This window comes from Hipposideros armiger, unplaced genomic scaffold (assembly GCF_001890085.2).
Source record: "Hipposideros armiger isolate ML-2016 unplaced genomic scaffold, ASM189008v1 scaffold_14, whole genome shotgun sequence".
NCBI classification, from domain to species: Eukaryota; Metazoa; Chordata; class Mammalia; order Chiroptera; family Hipposideridae; genus Hipposideros; species Hipposideros armiger.
This window is the reverse complement of record NW_017731364.1, coordinates 1,348,064-1,364,907: the sequence shown is the minus strand read 5'-3', so window position 1 is coordinate 1,364,907 and position 16,844 is coordinate 1,348,064. Positions and strand designations below refer to the sequence as shown.

Here is a 16,844-nt window from a genome sequence, read left to right as displayed (position 1 = left end):
GGCAGCCCAGCTCCAGGTTGAGCTATTGTTCACCATCTTAGCTGTAGAGGGCGCAGCATCACTGGCCCTCATGTGGGATATGAACCCGGGCCCTGCTGCTCAGAGCTGGCGTCCCAAGCCAACTCTTAGCCAGCGTGCCATTCGGCCGGCCCCTAGGACAGCATTTCTTGATTAAATGTATAACATTAGCTTTTTATCCTTATTATCTCTTCTTTGCAATATTTGGTACAAAGAAATGTAATATTGGATCTTAATGGAAATGTTTAGTCGGGCAAGGTACCAAAGGAAATTTATTTTAAATGTTTTTTCATAGCCTGGTATTAAACCTGAAGTAAGAAAAAAGCTTGGAGAAGCTGCAGTCAGAGCTGCTAAAGCTGTAAATTATGTCGGAGCAGGTATGTTAAGATTTGTTTCTAATAGAGAAGGAAAAACAAGAATTTATTTATGTTTCAGAGGCAAAAGAAACATATCTTTTAAGTCGGTGGCTTTCAATCTTTTTTGGTCTCAGATCTACAGGAAAGAAATGCATTTCATATTGAGACCCCTTATATATGCATAAGTGTTTGTATTTATATTCATATATGTTTGAAAAAAATATTTTACTAAATAGTACTTATCCTAATTATGTAAAATGCTATTTGATATTTTCTATTCTATTTTAAATTAAAATCACTAAATGATTTTTTTGCATCTTTAAAAAATTAATAAACTTTATTTTTTATAGCAGTTTTAGGTTCACATCAAAAATGATCAGAAAGTACAGAGATTATCCCATATACCCCCTATCCCCAAACACACACAGCCTCCCACACTATCAACATTTCACATCAGAGTAATACGTTTGTTACAATCAACAAACCTATACTGACTCATCATTATCGCTCACAGAACATAGTTCACATTAGGGTTCATTCTTGATATCGTACATTCTGAGTTTGGACAAATGTATAATGACATGTATCTACCATTGTAGTCTCATCCAGAATAGTTTCATTGCCATAAAAATCCTGTGTGCTCTACTCTTCATCCGTCTGTCCAACCCCTGACAAACACTGATTTTTATTGCCTTCATGGTTTTGCCTTTCCAGAAGGTTATATATTTGGAATTTTAACAACATGTAGCCTTTTAAGATCGCCTTCTATCCTTTACTAATATGAATTTAAGTTTCTTTCATGTCTCTTCATGGCTTGATAGCTCATTTCCTTTCAGTGGTGAATAACATTCCACTGTCTGGCTGTAACACCACAGTTTATTTATCCTCTCACCCACTGAAGGACGTCTTAGTTGCTTCCAAATTTTGGCAATTATAAATAAAGCTGTTATAATGACCACGTGTAGGATTTTTGCATGGATATAAGTTTCAGTTCGTTTGGGTAAATGCCAAGGAGCAGGATTGCTGGATAGTATGGTAAAATTATGATTAATTATGGAAGAAACTGTCAAACTGTCTTCCAAAGTGTATGTACTATATGCATTTTCAGCAGCAATGTATGAGAATTCCTGTTGCTCCACATCCTCACCAGCATTTAGTATTCAGCGTTCTAAATTTTGTTTCTTGTTGCTTTAATTTGCATTTACCTGATGACATATGATGTGGAGCATCTTCCCATATGCTTACTTGCCATCTGTTTATCAATTATTTCTTCTATGGATTGTGCTTTTTTTGTTGTACCTGAAAAAGCAACACCATATCCAAGGTCATCTAGGTTTTCTCCTATGTTATCTCCTAGGAGTTTTGTAGTTTGGGGTTTTACATTTAAGTTAATGATCCATTTTGAGTTAATATTTGTGAAAGGTGTAAGGTCTGTATCTGGATTCATTTTTTTTTTTTTTTTTACGTGTTGATGTCCATTTTCAGCATCATTTGTTGAAAAGACTATCTTTTCACCATTGTATTACCATTCCTCCTTTGTCAAAGATCAGTTGACTGTATTTATGTGGGTCTATTTCTGGGCTCTCTGTTCTGTTCCATTGATATATTTGTCTATTCTTTCACCAGGACTTCATTATTTTAATTACTGTAGCTTTATAGTAAGTCTTTTTTTTTAGATTTTATTGGGGAATCAGGGAAGGGGAGCAGACAAGTTGCTGTCCTTTTGTTCTTCAGTGTAGTCACAACATTTAGGCCCATGTTGGCATTATCATTGTGCTCTTTCTAGGTGAAGCAGATCGGTCACCGGCCATTGGATGGCGGTGCTCACAGCAGCTCACTCCTGCTGCCGGCTGCTCACGCTTGGCTGTCAGCCACTCATGGGTAGCTCATGGCAGCCCACTGCAGTCCCACTGCAGCCTACATCGTCGCTGGCGACCCACAGCAGCCCAGCTCCAGGTTGAGCTGTTGTTCACCATTTTAGCTGTAGAGGGCGCAGCATCACTGGCCCAAATGTGGGATCCGAACCGGGGTCCTGCTGCTCAGAGCTGGCGTCCCAAGCCAACTTTTAACCAACGCACCACTCGGCCGGGCCATCAACTTCACTTTTAAAGGATAACTTCGCAGGGTACAGAATTTTAGATTGCTGATTTTTTTCCCCCCTCACAATATTTTAAATATTTCACTCCAGTGTTCTTGTTTGCAGTTTCTGAGAAGTCAGAAGTAATTCTTGTGTTTTCCCCTTTATAGGTAAGGTTTTGGGGTTTTTTTACCCTTTGGCTTCTTTCAGGAGTTTTTTGTTTATTTTTTTTTTTCCTGTACTTTGAAAATGACATGGTTAGGCATAGTTTTTCTGGCGTTTATCCTGCTTAGTGTTCTTTGAACTTCCTGGATCTGTGCTTTGGTGTCACACATTAATTTGGGGAAATTCTCAGTCATTGTTGCTTTAAACATTGCTTGTTTCTTTCTTCTCCGTCTGATATTCCCATTACACATATGTTATACCTTTTCTAGTTGTCCCACAGTTCTTGGATATTCTGGTCTGGTTTTGTTTGTTTGTTTGTTTGTTTGTTTGTTTTGTTTTTTCCCCCTCAGTCTTTTTTTCCTCTTTGCTTTTAGTTTTGGAAATTTCTATTGTCATATTTTCAAGCTCAAAGATTCTTCCCAAGCTATGTCCTGTCTTCTGATGAGCCCATCAATTACATTCTTTTCTGTTATAGTGTTTTTGATCTGTAGTTTAAAAAAATTCTTAGGATTTTCATCTCTCTACTTTCATTATCTGTCTGTTCTTGTATGTTATCTGCCATTTCCATTAAAGCCCTTAGCATATTAATCAAAGTTTTTTTAAGTTCCTGATCTGATAATTCCAACATTCCTGCCCTATGAATCTGGTTCTGATGTTTGTTCAATCTCTTTAAACTGTGCTGTTTGCCTATTAGTATGCCTTGTAATTTTTCTGATAGCCAGACATGATATACTAGGTAAAAGGAAGTGTGGTAAATACGTCTTTAGTAATATAGTGGTAAGGTATGGGGGAAGGGAAGGGTTGTGAAGTTCTATGATTAGATCTGAGTCTTTAGTGAGCTTGTGCCCTGAACTATGAACTTCATCAGTGCTTCTCAGTTTGTTTTTGTTTTTGATTTATTTGCTAAGGTGGGATGAGGCATCTGGAGGCTTCTAGAGTTGTATATTTCCCTTCCCCCAGTTATGTTAGTTAGGCTTTGATAAAACGCCAGTCGTTTAGACGCTTGTAAAATAGTTTTTCTTAAAGGCAGATCTTGTTAAGAACAGAGCTCTGGAATACTTCAAATGGTTCCTTTTCCCCTCCTATTGCTGGAAGCTCAAGGAGATTAGCTATGAGGACCTGATAGAGCACCTGGATGTAAAAATTACGAAAGTGTGAGGACCCTCCCCATGACTAGGTCCCCCTGGAGTTTTTACTGTCCGTACTGAGCCTTCAGCAATTCATTAATTATAGTCCAGGTTTTCTACTCCGGTTCTTGTTCCTGCAGAGATTTTTGCTTGTAGATTTCTGCTCCAGTAAGTTGTGAATCTCTGTATTTGTCTATTTAATGCTCCAGTTTTGGGGGTCCTGATTTGCCCTGTGACCTCATGTCTCTCATTGTTCTAAGAGCTGTTGATTTTTCAGTCTATTCAGCTATTTACTTGTTGTGAGGACAGAATGGTAACTTCTAAGTTCCTTACATGCTGAGCCACAAACTTGAAAGCCTTCACTAAATTTTTACCATCCATTAATGAATTGTGACTCAGAGTTTGAAAAACGGTTTTAAATTACAGTTGATCCTTGAACAGTGCAAGGGTTAGGGGAACTGACGCCCCCACACACCATTGAAAATCCATGTATAACATTTGACTCCCCCAAAACTTAAATACTAATAGCCTACTGTTGACTGGAAGCCTTACTTTACCTACTTCAGTATGGTCTTATTTGATACAAAACACTATAGATAACTTAAATAGTCAATTAACACATATTTCGTACATTATATGTATTATGTACTGTATTTTTACAATAAATTAAGCTAGAAAAAGTTAAAATCATAAGGAAGAGAAAATATGTTTACAGTGCTTTATTGTATTTATCATTACAATAAATTTACATCATCTGTTTATAAGATGAATCATCTGTCAACACCCACATCAATATGGTCTTATATGATAGAAAACACTGTAGATGTTTATGTATTACTAACACTACACATCAAAAATGAAAAAATATGGTGAAAAAAGTTCATATTCATTTACAGGTATAACAATTCATACATTTATAACAAAGAAGCGGCAAATGACTGTTTTGTGGTAGCCTATGATTGCTTCACAGCAGCCTAGCCTAGCCTATATACTAACAAAGCAGTCATTATAAAATTTTTATGGCATACAGTATTACAATCATATTTATAATACAGTACTGGAAACTTGTTAACTCTTTTTAAAACTACTTACCTGTGATGATAGGCTGATGCACAGTTTCTCCAATATGCGTAAGAGAAGTGTACTGTATGGTAATATAATTTTTTGAAAACAAAGTTATAAAACAGTAAGAAAAGTAACACATTATGTTTTTGTTTTTGTTTTTTATCTTTAAAAGTATTTTAATTAGTATAATCTCTCAAGATCAATAACATATTGTAAGTTTTCTGCATTAGAAGTGTATTCCTAAATAAATAAACCCAAGGCAACAGCTGGCAAAACTGTAAAGAAAGAGTAATTTTATTTTAAAATAAATGGCAAAAAAATCAACTTTATAAAATAACTTTATCAATGTGAATTATTTTTAAATAGAAATAGGGAATGATCAGATGTGCATCAAATTGTACTGTCATTTACTGACAGCAGAAACACTCCAAACAAGTTAATACAAGGGGAAGTACCTAAATATATAGAAATAAATGTACACACCCAAATAACAAACTAGACACATCTGTCATTTCCTGAGACCAAAATCTTCACATAAATATACCAACAAATACAGCAAAATATCAACATAAAGGAATATATATATATATATATATATATATATATATATATATATATATACACACACACATAAATACCAAAACCCAAAGTGACATGTAGACATATAACACAGGTGCTTTTATACATAAGCAAAAACACATTGCTCAGTCAAATAGCCCAGACAGAAACAACAGGTGATCTACAAAACTCCCAATCATATTGTAACCTTTTTAGTAGTGGTGAAAACTCAACAGTTCACAATGAAGTTGAGTTGAATAAAATGTTCATGCTTAAAATAATGGAAATAGAAAAAGAAACCAGAGTCTAAAGCCACTCCTCACTGTCACTGAGTTTTTTAAAAATTGAAAATGTGAAGACAACTTCAAAGACTTAATAGCACAGGGAGGGAGTCACCAACAGCACAGGGAAGCTGGTGACTCCTATCCAGAATAAAGATTATTCGCTAATGACATCACTCAAAGTAAACAGAAAAACATTCTGTAAAGTGAGCTAAATTCTTTTACTTTAAAGGTCCTGCTAGAGACTTGCTGTTGCTCCAATTCATGACTTGGGGAGGCAAAACTCAAAAAGCTATTGCTGGGTTCAGGTGCTATGGGAGAACCCACAAAAAATGGTCTGAACCGAAAACCTCCATCTCCACCACCTCGATTTCGAACTGGCGTACTGTCCAAAGGAAACTTGGAGTTGTTCCCTAATGGGAAGCCAAAAATACCAGATTGTGACATCATGGATGGCTCAAGGGTACCTTCTTGGTTAGCAGTAGTGGTGTTTCGTAGCCTAAGGCTATCATAGAGGCCTTGAAGCTTTTGATACTGATGATTTCGCTCCATAAGTTTCTCAGAGATGTTGCTGAACTTTTTCTTGTATTCTTTTAGCACTTTTTTCATGGAAGTGACCTCCCCTTTCATAGAGGTCAGTTCTACATCCTTGCTCTGTACTTGTTGAATATACATCTTCTCCATCTGCTTCAGATGGCCCTCAGCCTTACTGAATTTGTATTCTTGATAGAGATGCTCTTGATGTACACAGTATGTCCAGAAGGCTAGTGCTCGGGAGCTAATGTCCAATACAGTCTCTGGTCAAAGTCCTGCCATTACCATGGCTTTGTATTCCTCTGATGGACTGAGTTCTGTTTGGACAATGTCTAGCTTGCCAGAAAGGGTACTGTTGCAGGCAGGGAAGATAGCTGGTGAACAACTAAACTCACCACTGCCATGCTGATCATAGAAAATGTGCGAGTGGGCAGTGACCCATGCATAACCAGAGAGTTTGATGTGACACTTGCAATAATTACAAAGCTCCATGTCTTCACACAAAGACATAATAGATAGTGAGGTCTCCAGATGCTGAAAAGGAGCCTGCTTCATGGCATGTGTCCTGTTCTCATGGCATAGACAAACCCTTCACTGGCATGTTTCTAGGGTGCTCCTTATTGCAAATTGATTCTATAAACTATTTCTGGTGAGAAAAGTCAGCTTCCATGTTCAATTTGAAGAATCATCTACCTTCGTACATAAAAGAAAAATGTTGTCATCACCTATTGTATATCCAGGACTTACAGCAGCCAAGAGTTCCAAGGTTGGGAAAGAAGTTTGTAGAAAGAAACTCAGATCTAGTTTCAGTCTCCTGAAATTTCATTTCTATGTTTTCTTCTATGCAGTTTATTGTTTCAGGTCTTATGTTTAGGTCTTTGATTCAGTTGGAATTGATTGTGGTACATGGTGACAGACAGCAGTCTAGTTTCCTTCTTTTGCATGTATTATATAGCTTTCCAATTCTCCCAGCACCATTTACTGAAGAGGCTTTCTTTTTCCATTGTATGTTTTTGGCTCCTTTTTGGAAAATTATATGACTTCACTGATATGTAGGATATAAAACGCTGGTATCAGATGAATCCAGCGCCTCTCTGGGAATGAAACTGAACTACAGAATCTATCAACTACTTAGCATTATCTCTTTATGGTCCCATCAGCCTTTAATCATTCCTACTGAGAATGTCCAAATCCAAGCCCACTTGATTTTTAGGGGGTCTGCAGCAGATGTTATAAAGTCTTTCCCAGTGCCACTTCTGGGCTGGCACACAAGATGCCGAAGACCCAAGCCTTCTTTCCTCAGTGGATTCCATCTTCAACCAGCCCACCACCAATGGGAGAGAGAGCACATTATTTGTTGATTTTATATGAAATATCATTTACTTTATGCCTATGTAAGGCTATCCACTTTAATGCAAGGCTTATACGCAGTGTTCTACATGATGAACCCTTAGGCGATGATGATGACACCAAAATATCTCTTTCAGTTCTTGCTGTATATTTATTAGGTTTTCAAGCAAAGACACCAAAACATACACAACAGATAAGTTCATTAACTGTACGGCATGAAGATTATTCACTATTGATTAAGTGGAGGTGGATCATCGTAAAGGTCTTCATCCTCATCTTCACGATGAGTAGGCTGAGGAGGAAGAGACAGAGGAGGTGGAAGGGGAGACAGGAGAGCAGGCTCACTCGGATAACTTTATGGAAATGCATCAGAATTTCCACCTGACTTTTGCTTTTTAATTTGTCTAAAAATGTTTATATGTGGCACCAATCCTTCTTCACCATTTGCTTTAATTTCAGTGCCCGTATCATGGGAGGGTCCATGTTGTAAAAGAAATCTAAAGCAGTCTTGAATAAGTGGAACCCTTCTGCCAGACTGTTTAATGTCAGTCGGTTTCCTGGCACTGCTTCTTCATCTTCTTTCTCATCATCTGGCACCGGTTCAGAAGCACTCGTCTCTATCAGGTCATCTTCTGTTAATTCCTCTGGTGTGGTATCCCTTAGCTCTTGAATTCCTCCAAGACCCATATCTTGAAACCATTCACCCCCTTACTTTTTTTTGCCATATCCACAATCTTATGATTTCTTGATTGGCTCTCCTGTACATCCTGTGAAGTCATGCACAATATCTGAGCACTGTTTTCTCCTGCAGGAATTTATTATTTGGGCTTGATGGCTTTCATGGCTTTTTCTAGAACAACAATGGCATCTTCAATGGTGTCATCCTTCCAGACTTACGTGATATTCTCTCGATGGGGTTCTCTTCCACAGCATTGACAGTCCTTTCCATAGAATGCTGTGGGTAATGAGCTTTAAAGGTCCTTAGACCCCCTGATCTATAGGCTGAATTGGAGACATTGTGTTTGGGGGGCAGGTAGACCACTTTGATGCCTCTGGTGTTGAATTCATGGGGTTCTGGGTGGCCAGGGACATTGTCAAATAGCAAAAGAACTATAAAAGGCAGTCCCTGCCACCAGGGACAAATAATCGATGGAACCAGTCTAGCAGAAAGGTTCTTGTAGTTCAGGCCTTCTTGTTTATCTTTCGCCTTCAAGGCTCGAGTTGGCAGCGTTATTGTAAGGGCAGTCCTGATTATAAACCCGACTGTATTTGCACAAACAGTAGTTAGCCTGTCCCTTCCTGCCTAAATCCTGGTACTCACTTCGTTTGTTTTTTTTAGTAATAAATGTCCTCTGTGGTATTTTTTTCCAGAATAAGGCACTTTCGTCCCGTGGTATTATTTAAGGATTACAGTATTGCATTAAAAACCTGTTCGGGCAGATATCCTTTCTCCTCACTGATTTTCTTAATGGTGTCTGGGAACTCGTCTGCTGCCTCTTGGTCGGCAGAAGCTACTTCTCCTGTTATCTTGACTTTTTTTTTTTACCCCAAACCACTTTGTAAAATTATCAAACCATCCTTTGCTGACATTAAATTCTCCAGCTTCAGAGCCTTTGCCGTCTTTTTGCTTTAAGTTGTCATATGACGACTGCTTTTTCTCGAATCATATTAGAGTCTGTAACTATGCCTTTCTTATAGCCATGCTGCACCTATATAAAAGCTGCATTATCGGTATGAGATAAAAAAGGTATTGTGCAAAAAGTGCAAGGCTTTTGCACCTGCTGGTGTAGCCACAGCAACAACTTTACAAATTTCCTTTTATTTTTTCTTACAATACTCCTTACCCTGGATCCATTTGTCTTGAAATGATGAGCAACCACAGCTGCAGACCTCACTTTACAGTACATATCAAGCAATTCAACTTTTTCTCATAATGTCTTGACTTTTCTCTGCTTCTTGGGAGCGCTTTCAGCATCACTAGTGGTACTTTGTATGCATCCATGGTGTTATTCAAGGTTTACAGTATTGCACTAAACATGATGAAAAATATGTGAGAGCTATGAGAGATCACTTTTTACTGCAATATGCAATTTGCTGGAGAGACAAACTACTCATGAGGAGAAGATTAGCATCACATGATATTTTAAGTGGATACTTGCAACACGCGCTCACCGCATTAGCAGTGGGAGGTGGCTGCGAAATTATTACAGTAGGACTGTGTGTACTACAGTTAATCTTATGCAGTTATAATTTAAATCTCCATCTTTAGATTTGTTTACATTTCTCTTGACTGTGAATGGCACCATGTACAGTCTATAACTCTGTGTAAGTTTTGATAAATTTTAACTATTTATAATAAATTTGTGTATATATTACTATAGTAAAATAGACTAGCATCTACATACATTTTATACATTCATGACATACCTAGCTTTTTCTCAATTTTTTTCAGCATTTTTAGGCTGCACAGCTCATCTGCAAGTTTTTTCAAATTATCACAAATCTCCAAAAAGTTTTCCAATACATATTTATTGAAAAAAATCCGAATATAAGTGGACCAGCACAGTTCAAACCATTGTAGTTCATGAGTCAACTGTAGATGGAACTAACTTTAGGCTAAGTGAAAAAAACTCAAACACAAAATACTGCATTCTATATTATTTTATTTACACAGCATTCTAGAAAAAAAAAAAAAAACAGAAAAAACATAATGACAGAAAGCAGACTAGTGGTTGCCTGGAGTCAGGGGCCGAGGGAAGGGACTGACTGCAAAGGGGAACAAGGGGTGATGGGCATGTTCTGTATTTTCATTACGGTGGTGGTTACCTGACTGTATTCATAAACTGCTGAAACTCAGTACACCTGTACTTAAAATGGACAAAAGCTTATACCTTAATGAAGCTGGGGTAAGTTTTGTAGTGCTTAATAAAATGCCAGTAAGATATTATTAACATAAAATTCAGTTGCTAAGCAATTTTTCAATGGGTCACCAGCAAAGGGACTTTGAAAACAAACTTCCAAGAGCCCACAATCAGGGAAAAAAAAAGTTTTTTTCTTCACAGCGTGAGATGGGATGTCCCAGGGTGAGGTGGGATGTCCCAGGGTGAGGTACCCAGGAATGTAGGCACAGTGAAGCAGTGACACATAGTCCAGCTGTGTTCTCCCTCCTGCGACAACTGAGACTGATTCATAGCTAGGCTTAACCATTTGCTCAAAACCTCAAATATATTTTTCTGTTGCGAAATTTCATGTGGCTCCTTGTTTTGGACAGATTGATTTGCTGCTGCCAAATGTGAGATGTTTTTTCATGAAATTCCAATGTTTGCCATTGAATGAAGACAGCGGTAAAACTCTGTGATACATCATGGAAGATGTTGATTTGCTACTGATTATATACTATTGAAATGTAACCATTGTATTTTATCTTTTAGGAACTGTGGAGTTTATTATGGACTCAAAGCACAATTTCTACTTCATGGAGATGAATACAAGGCTGCAAGTGGAACACCCTGTTACTGAGATGATCACAGGAACTGACTTGGTGGAGTGGCAGCTTAAGGTGGGAATATTTTTCCTTTTAAATATCAGTCTTGAGAATACGTTACCTTCTGGCCTCCTAAAAGGAAGTGTCACTTTGGATAAGGGTTCAATTCTTGCTGGTTGTGATGAAGACAGGAAAATGGGAGGTTAAACGTAACACAGCATTTGATGATATTGTCACATTATTGTCACTTTGTGGACACAGATTCCTAATCTGTCAATTACCATCATCTCCCCCTTAGGCATGGGGTAGCCAGCAGGTAAGCAGCTGCCACTGAGGCTTCTTGTGACCACATCGTCTCAACAAAGCCTTGTGCTATACCTAAGGCCACCTCATTCTGGGCCGGGCCATCATTAGATTTTAGAGGCAGGACAGATGGTAGCCAAGCTGGACTGAGCTAAGGCAGGGTTGGGAATGAAAAGCCAGGGGTGGTCCATTTGCAAGTGCTGACTTACAAACCGCTGCAGGCTCCTGGTGGGGTAAGTATGGACATTTACAGTAAATGTTTAGAAAATTTTAAAGCGTTTTTGGCTTCACTAGGACCTTATCTACTGGTTTTACAACAGTATAAGTTCACAATGTTCCTTTATTATAGATAGTGTGAGAAGCACTGGCCTAAACCAGAGTTTCACAAAGCATCTTGCTTCAAATATTGATAATAATAGTTTAGTGTGTTTTCTCTTTATTGAAAACAATAGATTTTACCTCAGCCTTCATTTATTTAAATATAAATTTTTTTTTAAGTTCATATAAATATTCTTGATCTCTGTGGGATTCTTGGCTCTTTATACATCCTGCATCGAAATTATAGTTTTCATGTTGTTATGCTGAAGTCTTGATATTTTGATAATTTTGTCTTTTCAGAACCAAAAGATTCCTCTGGCCCTCTGTAGCCTTGGGAGCTAATGAAAACCAGGCATATCAGGCTAGCAAGTGTTAGTGGATGTCAGGAAAACTTTAATGGATTTAGAAACTTCTGGAAAGAGGGCTTCTGTTTCCAGAATTCAAGGAAAAGGCGGAGTTTTTCTGAAGCAGTAGTCCAGGAGAGTCCAGAATCTTGAATCATGGAGGATAAAAGGTTTCTAAGGAGTATGGCTGCAGAGTCTGTGGTTTGACACACCATGCCATAAAGACATTCAATTCAGTCCATTTTCCTTTTATTCTTAACTGCTGTGGTTCCTGATTTTTCTTTTCTTTCTTTTTTATTTTATTTTATTTTATTAGTTTCAGGTGTACAAAACAATGTAACAGACATGTACACCCCTCACAAAGTGATAACCCCCTCCCCCAATCTACTGCCTCTCTGACATTGTAGATGACTGTTACCTGATTTTTCTTGTATGCAGATTTAAAGAAATGAAACCTTTGCCTCTGTTTTATACTTACCTGTTTAGTTTAATGGGATACTAAGTTACTTAGAGTTTTTTACCCTGTACCTTTTGCTTTCTCAGGTTGTCATTTTCTCATCATTAAACAATAATGATCATCCTGTTTATAATCGGGTACCATGCAGTAAACATAATAAAATGGAAAAACCGTTGTGTTTCTGTTTTGCTTTATCACTCACTTGCTGATGAAGATTCCAAATATGACTAATGTCACACTTTACCCGTAGCTGTGACAATAGTCCTAAACACCAACTAATAGTTTACTATTAAAAAAAGATTGATTTGGCGACTGAGTTCTAATGTTTTAGATGAAAACTGAGAATATCTTGCCAAAAAGAAATCTTGGTTTCAATTATATTTTTAAAAAACCACTAATTTTTATGTTTATAATTTAGTCATCAACTTGCCTGCTTTCTCTATTTTAAAACTCTAGAAACTTCTTATAATTAATACATTATTTTCAACAGGCATCTGTTTTTTAAATCTCTTTTTGCTTTTGCCCAATGCTCGAGGGGGTGGATAAAATAATCATATTTATTTGGCTTTATTGTAAAGCCCAAATGTACATTTTACATAGAGAAAGACAAGACCATCAACTTAACTAGTCTCATAGCTGCTTTAAGGTGGATGTTTCATAAGAAGCACCCACTCTTCTATTACCAGATTGCAGCCGGAGAGAAGATTCCGCTGAGCCAGGAAGAAATAACTCTGCAGGGCCATGCGTTTGAAGCTAGAATATATGCAGAAGATCCTCACAATAACTTCATGCCAGGAGCTGGGCCATTAGTGCATCTTGCCACCCCTCGAGCGGACCTTTCCACTAGGATCGAAACTGGAGTACGGCAAGGTAACGTGAAACAAAACAAGAAGTCTGTTTTGAAATTTCAGTGCATTATTATTTTTGGACAGGGTGTCTTCCCTGTGTCTTGTGGAAGTGTCTAGTATGTTTTAAAATAAAGGATTTAATTGATTTCTTCATTAGCCTTTATTTTTCCTTCTGGAATAGTTATTTTAAAGAATGACTAGTATTTTTAAATAATATGTTCTTTTTTGAAATGCAGTAGTACTTGGTCAAACCTAAGCAACAGATATTTTGGGTGTGATGTTTATGTGTTTACTTTGCCTAGTTCCAAAAATGATTTGAGGTGACCGATATTTGCTGTACCTAAGGCATTCTGCCTTCAAGTCAAGCTGGAGAATTAAAATGCAAACTTAGTGCAAGCTAAATAATAATAATAATAAATTGAAGTAAAAAAAATAACAGTGTAAGTAAGGTATCACAGCTGAACATATGATTAGTAATGATAGTCATAACTAACAATCAGTTAGCACTTACTACGTACAGGTGCTGTTCTAGATGATTTTTCTGTATGGACTTCTTTAACCATGGGAACTAACCTATGAATAGGTATTATTATCACTTTCTAGATGAGGAAATCAGGGCACAGAGAAGTTAAGTGACTTGCCCAGTGTCACCCAGGAAGCCAAGATGCAGACCCAGGAGGTCTGGCTCCAGAGTCCATGTTCTGAGCCACCACTGTCTGCTACCACCTTAACTTTAGTTGCAGAGAAGTTATACAGATGGTGAATAATGGAATATAGCAATTCTAGGACAAAGAGATTATGTTAGGTTCGTATAATTAAGACATGTTTTTACGAGGAAGTCTAGAGTGGATTTGAATAGGCAGATTTAACTACATAAAGAAAAGTGAAGAAAAGAATTTAACTAAAGGTGTATCTGAAGAACTAGAAGAAAATATGATATGTGGCTGGGAAAATGGTTCAGGACGCTAGGTAGTTGGAGATGTGGCTGGAAACATAAGTTGAGAGCAAGTCATACAGGGTCTTGAAAACCAAAACGAGGAATTAGGACTTCTTGGTGATAATTTGGCAACATTTTGATAGCTCTGGCTAAGTCACAGCAAGATTTGGTATTCAACAAATGATTTAACTTAACAGCAGAACATCTTGGAAAGAAAAGAGAGCCCTTGCAATAGAAAAGAAACTGTGGAGCAAGCAAAGCTTGAATTGTAATTTAATAAAGTTGCTCAAAAGATAACATGATTCTGAGGACGCCCAGACTTACACCTTGGCACTGAGAAGAATAATCTAGGGCCGGCCGAGTGGCGCGATGGTTAAGAGCTGGCTTGGGATGTCAGAGAGCCCCGGTTCAGATCCCACATATGAGGGCCAGTAACACAGCCCTCTACAGCTAAGATGGTGAACAACAGCTCAACCTGGGGCTGGGCTGCCGTGAGTCACCGGCGGTGGCGTAGGCTGCAGCCCCCGCTGCAGTGGGTTGCCATGGGCTACCTTGTGTAGCCAGCAGCCAGCGTGAACGGCCGCCATGAGCGGCCATCCAGAAGCAGGCGACTGATCTGCCTTGCCAGAGAAGAGAGCAATGATGGTGCCAACTTGGGCCAGTGAAGCAATGTCCTCCACAACTAGACTGAATAACAAAAGGACAGCAACTTGTCTGTTCCCCTTCCCCCAATTCTCCAATAAAAAAAAAAAAATCCTTAAGAAAAAAAAAGAAAAAGAATAATCTACTCCAAGAAGCTTCCCCTAATACTCCCCTTTTGTGTTCTCTGAGCCTCTTGTGCATCCCCGAGACATTGCCCTTATTATATTATCTTATGGCAACCTACTCCCTATCTAATTTCCCCATTGGATTGTAAGATTCTTAAGGGAGGGGCTGTGTCTTCCATATTGTATTTGCAGCAACTTGCTCAAGCCTAGGCCTTTAAGGTGTTCAATATGTGTTGATAGGGGGGTGGGATGGATGCATGGATGGATGCATGGATGGATGGATTAAGGCAGTGTAATCCAATCCCTTGATTTGATAGATGAAGACCCTGGGTTTCAGAGGGGTCAAGTGACCTGCCAAAATCACAAAAAGGCCCTAGAACTCTATGTTTATATGATAACACATCCTTTTGACTTGAACCAGTCTAACTAGTAAAATGTGGACGGTTCAGATTCTTATTCTCTAAGACTCTATTGTAATAATGATAGCTGCTATTTGTTTATCAGCTCAGCCACGTATGGCACTTGGCACTTTGTCGTCAATCCTCCCAACAACTACAGGATAGAGGAATTATTATCCTTATTATTCTGATAAGGAAACATGGTGGAGGGAAGGGAATGCTGAGGACATAAGTGATTGTGATATGAGAGCGTAGAGGGAGTTTGCACTGACTTCCAAAATGAGAAGGCAAATGAAGGTTCAGAGGAAGACAGGATGGGAAAGCCAGCCTGTGTGTCACTGAGCCACTAGTTGAGGGCCTGACACTCTTGGATGGCCACACCCTCCTTATACTGAAGATAAACTTTCAAACCCTTATAAGCCTCAGTTCCTCAAGAATAAAATGGTGATAATAATATCTATCATGTAGTGGTTCATGAACATTAAGTGTATATAAAGCCCCAGCAGAATGCTTTACTTGTCATATTTTCTCCCTTAATTTTAACTTGGAGTGGTTTTACTGTGGTTTTTCAATTTTAGGAGACGAAGTGTCAGTGCATTATGACCCCATGATTGCAAAGCTGGTTGTGTGGGCTGCAGATCGCCAGGCGGCCTTGACCAAACTGAGGTACAGCCTTCGTCAGTACCATGTGAGTGACCTGTGGCCACGTCAGCAACCGTGAGGCTCTCTGTATCTCTACAGCCAAGCTTGTCTGTTACGTCCTTGTCAACTCATTTCCACAAGTTACCCGTATGTCACAAACAAAATAATTTCACATGGGATAATTTCCCATGGGTCAGAATAGGGTTTGAGGACTTCCTCATTTCAGCTAGAGAAGAGAGATTGCAAGACTAAAACTATTAGTGTCACTGTTATACTTCAGTGAAAGCCAATATGAAATTCCTATTCATCCTGTAGATAAGGCGAGTTATGCAAGTGTGGCCTACAGTCTGGTAGTATTTTCTCCAAAGGGAAACAATTGTTTAGTTTTATGCATTTGATAGCTTCTTTCTTTTCTGTAGCACATTAGTTTTCTTGGTGCAGTAAGTCCCATACTAGCTGACTGAGCTTCATAGAAGATTTCTTATTAACCCATGATATTCAAATTGTTATAGATCATTACTTTGATCAAATCTCTGATCTATGCGGCTCCAGCTACACTGGCCTCCTTTCCATTCCTTAGACACGCAGTATGGAGCCATGTGTTCATAGTTTCCCTTCTAGAATGTTCTTCCCCCTTGTGCTTGCAGGACTCCTTCCTCACTGTCCTCAGCCACTGCTCACCTCCTCAGGGTCTTTTCAGGGCTGCCCCATTTTAAAATAGGACTCTTTGCTGTTTTCTGTCCCCTTAGCCAGCCTTATTTTTCTTCATAGCACCTGACATAATGTTAGATATTTGTTTATAGATGTTTATTATC

At 38.4% G+C, this 16,844-nt stretch overlaps 2 protein-coding genes across 2 annotated transcripts in view; one reads left to right on the top strand and one right to left on the bottom strand.

Moving 5' to 3' along the window:
- The window catches only part of MCCC1 (methylcrotonyl-CoA carboxylase subunit 1), a 52,267-nt gene that overhangs the window by 21,126 nt on the left and 14,297 nt on the right, over positions 1 to 16,844 (top strand). Inside the window, exons 9-12 of the mRNA XM_019668226.1 lie at positions 314 to 395; positions 10,963 to 11,090; positions 13,124 to 13,307; positions 15,966 to 16,075. Coding sequence (XP_019523771.1) covers positions 314 to 395; positions 10,963 to 11,090; positions 13,124 to 13,307; positions 15,966 to 16,075 — 504 coding nt within the window. The remainder of the gene's footprint in view (positions 1 to 313; positions 396 to 10,962; positions 11,091 to 13,123; positions 13,308 to 15,965; positions 16,076 to 16,844) is intronic.
- On the bottom strand, positions 5,825 to 6,691 carry CCNB1IP1 (cyclin B1 interacting protein 1). The gene is given in 1 exon segment (XM_019667753.1): positions 5,825 to 6,691. A coding segment is annotated over 1 exon segment (867 nt).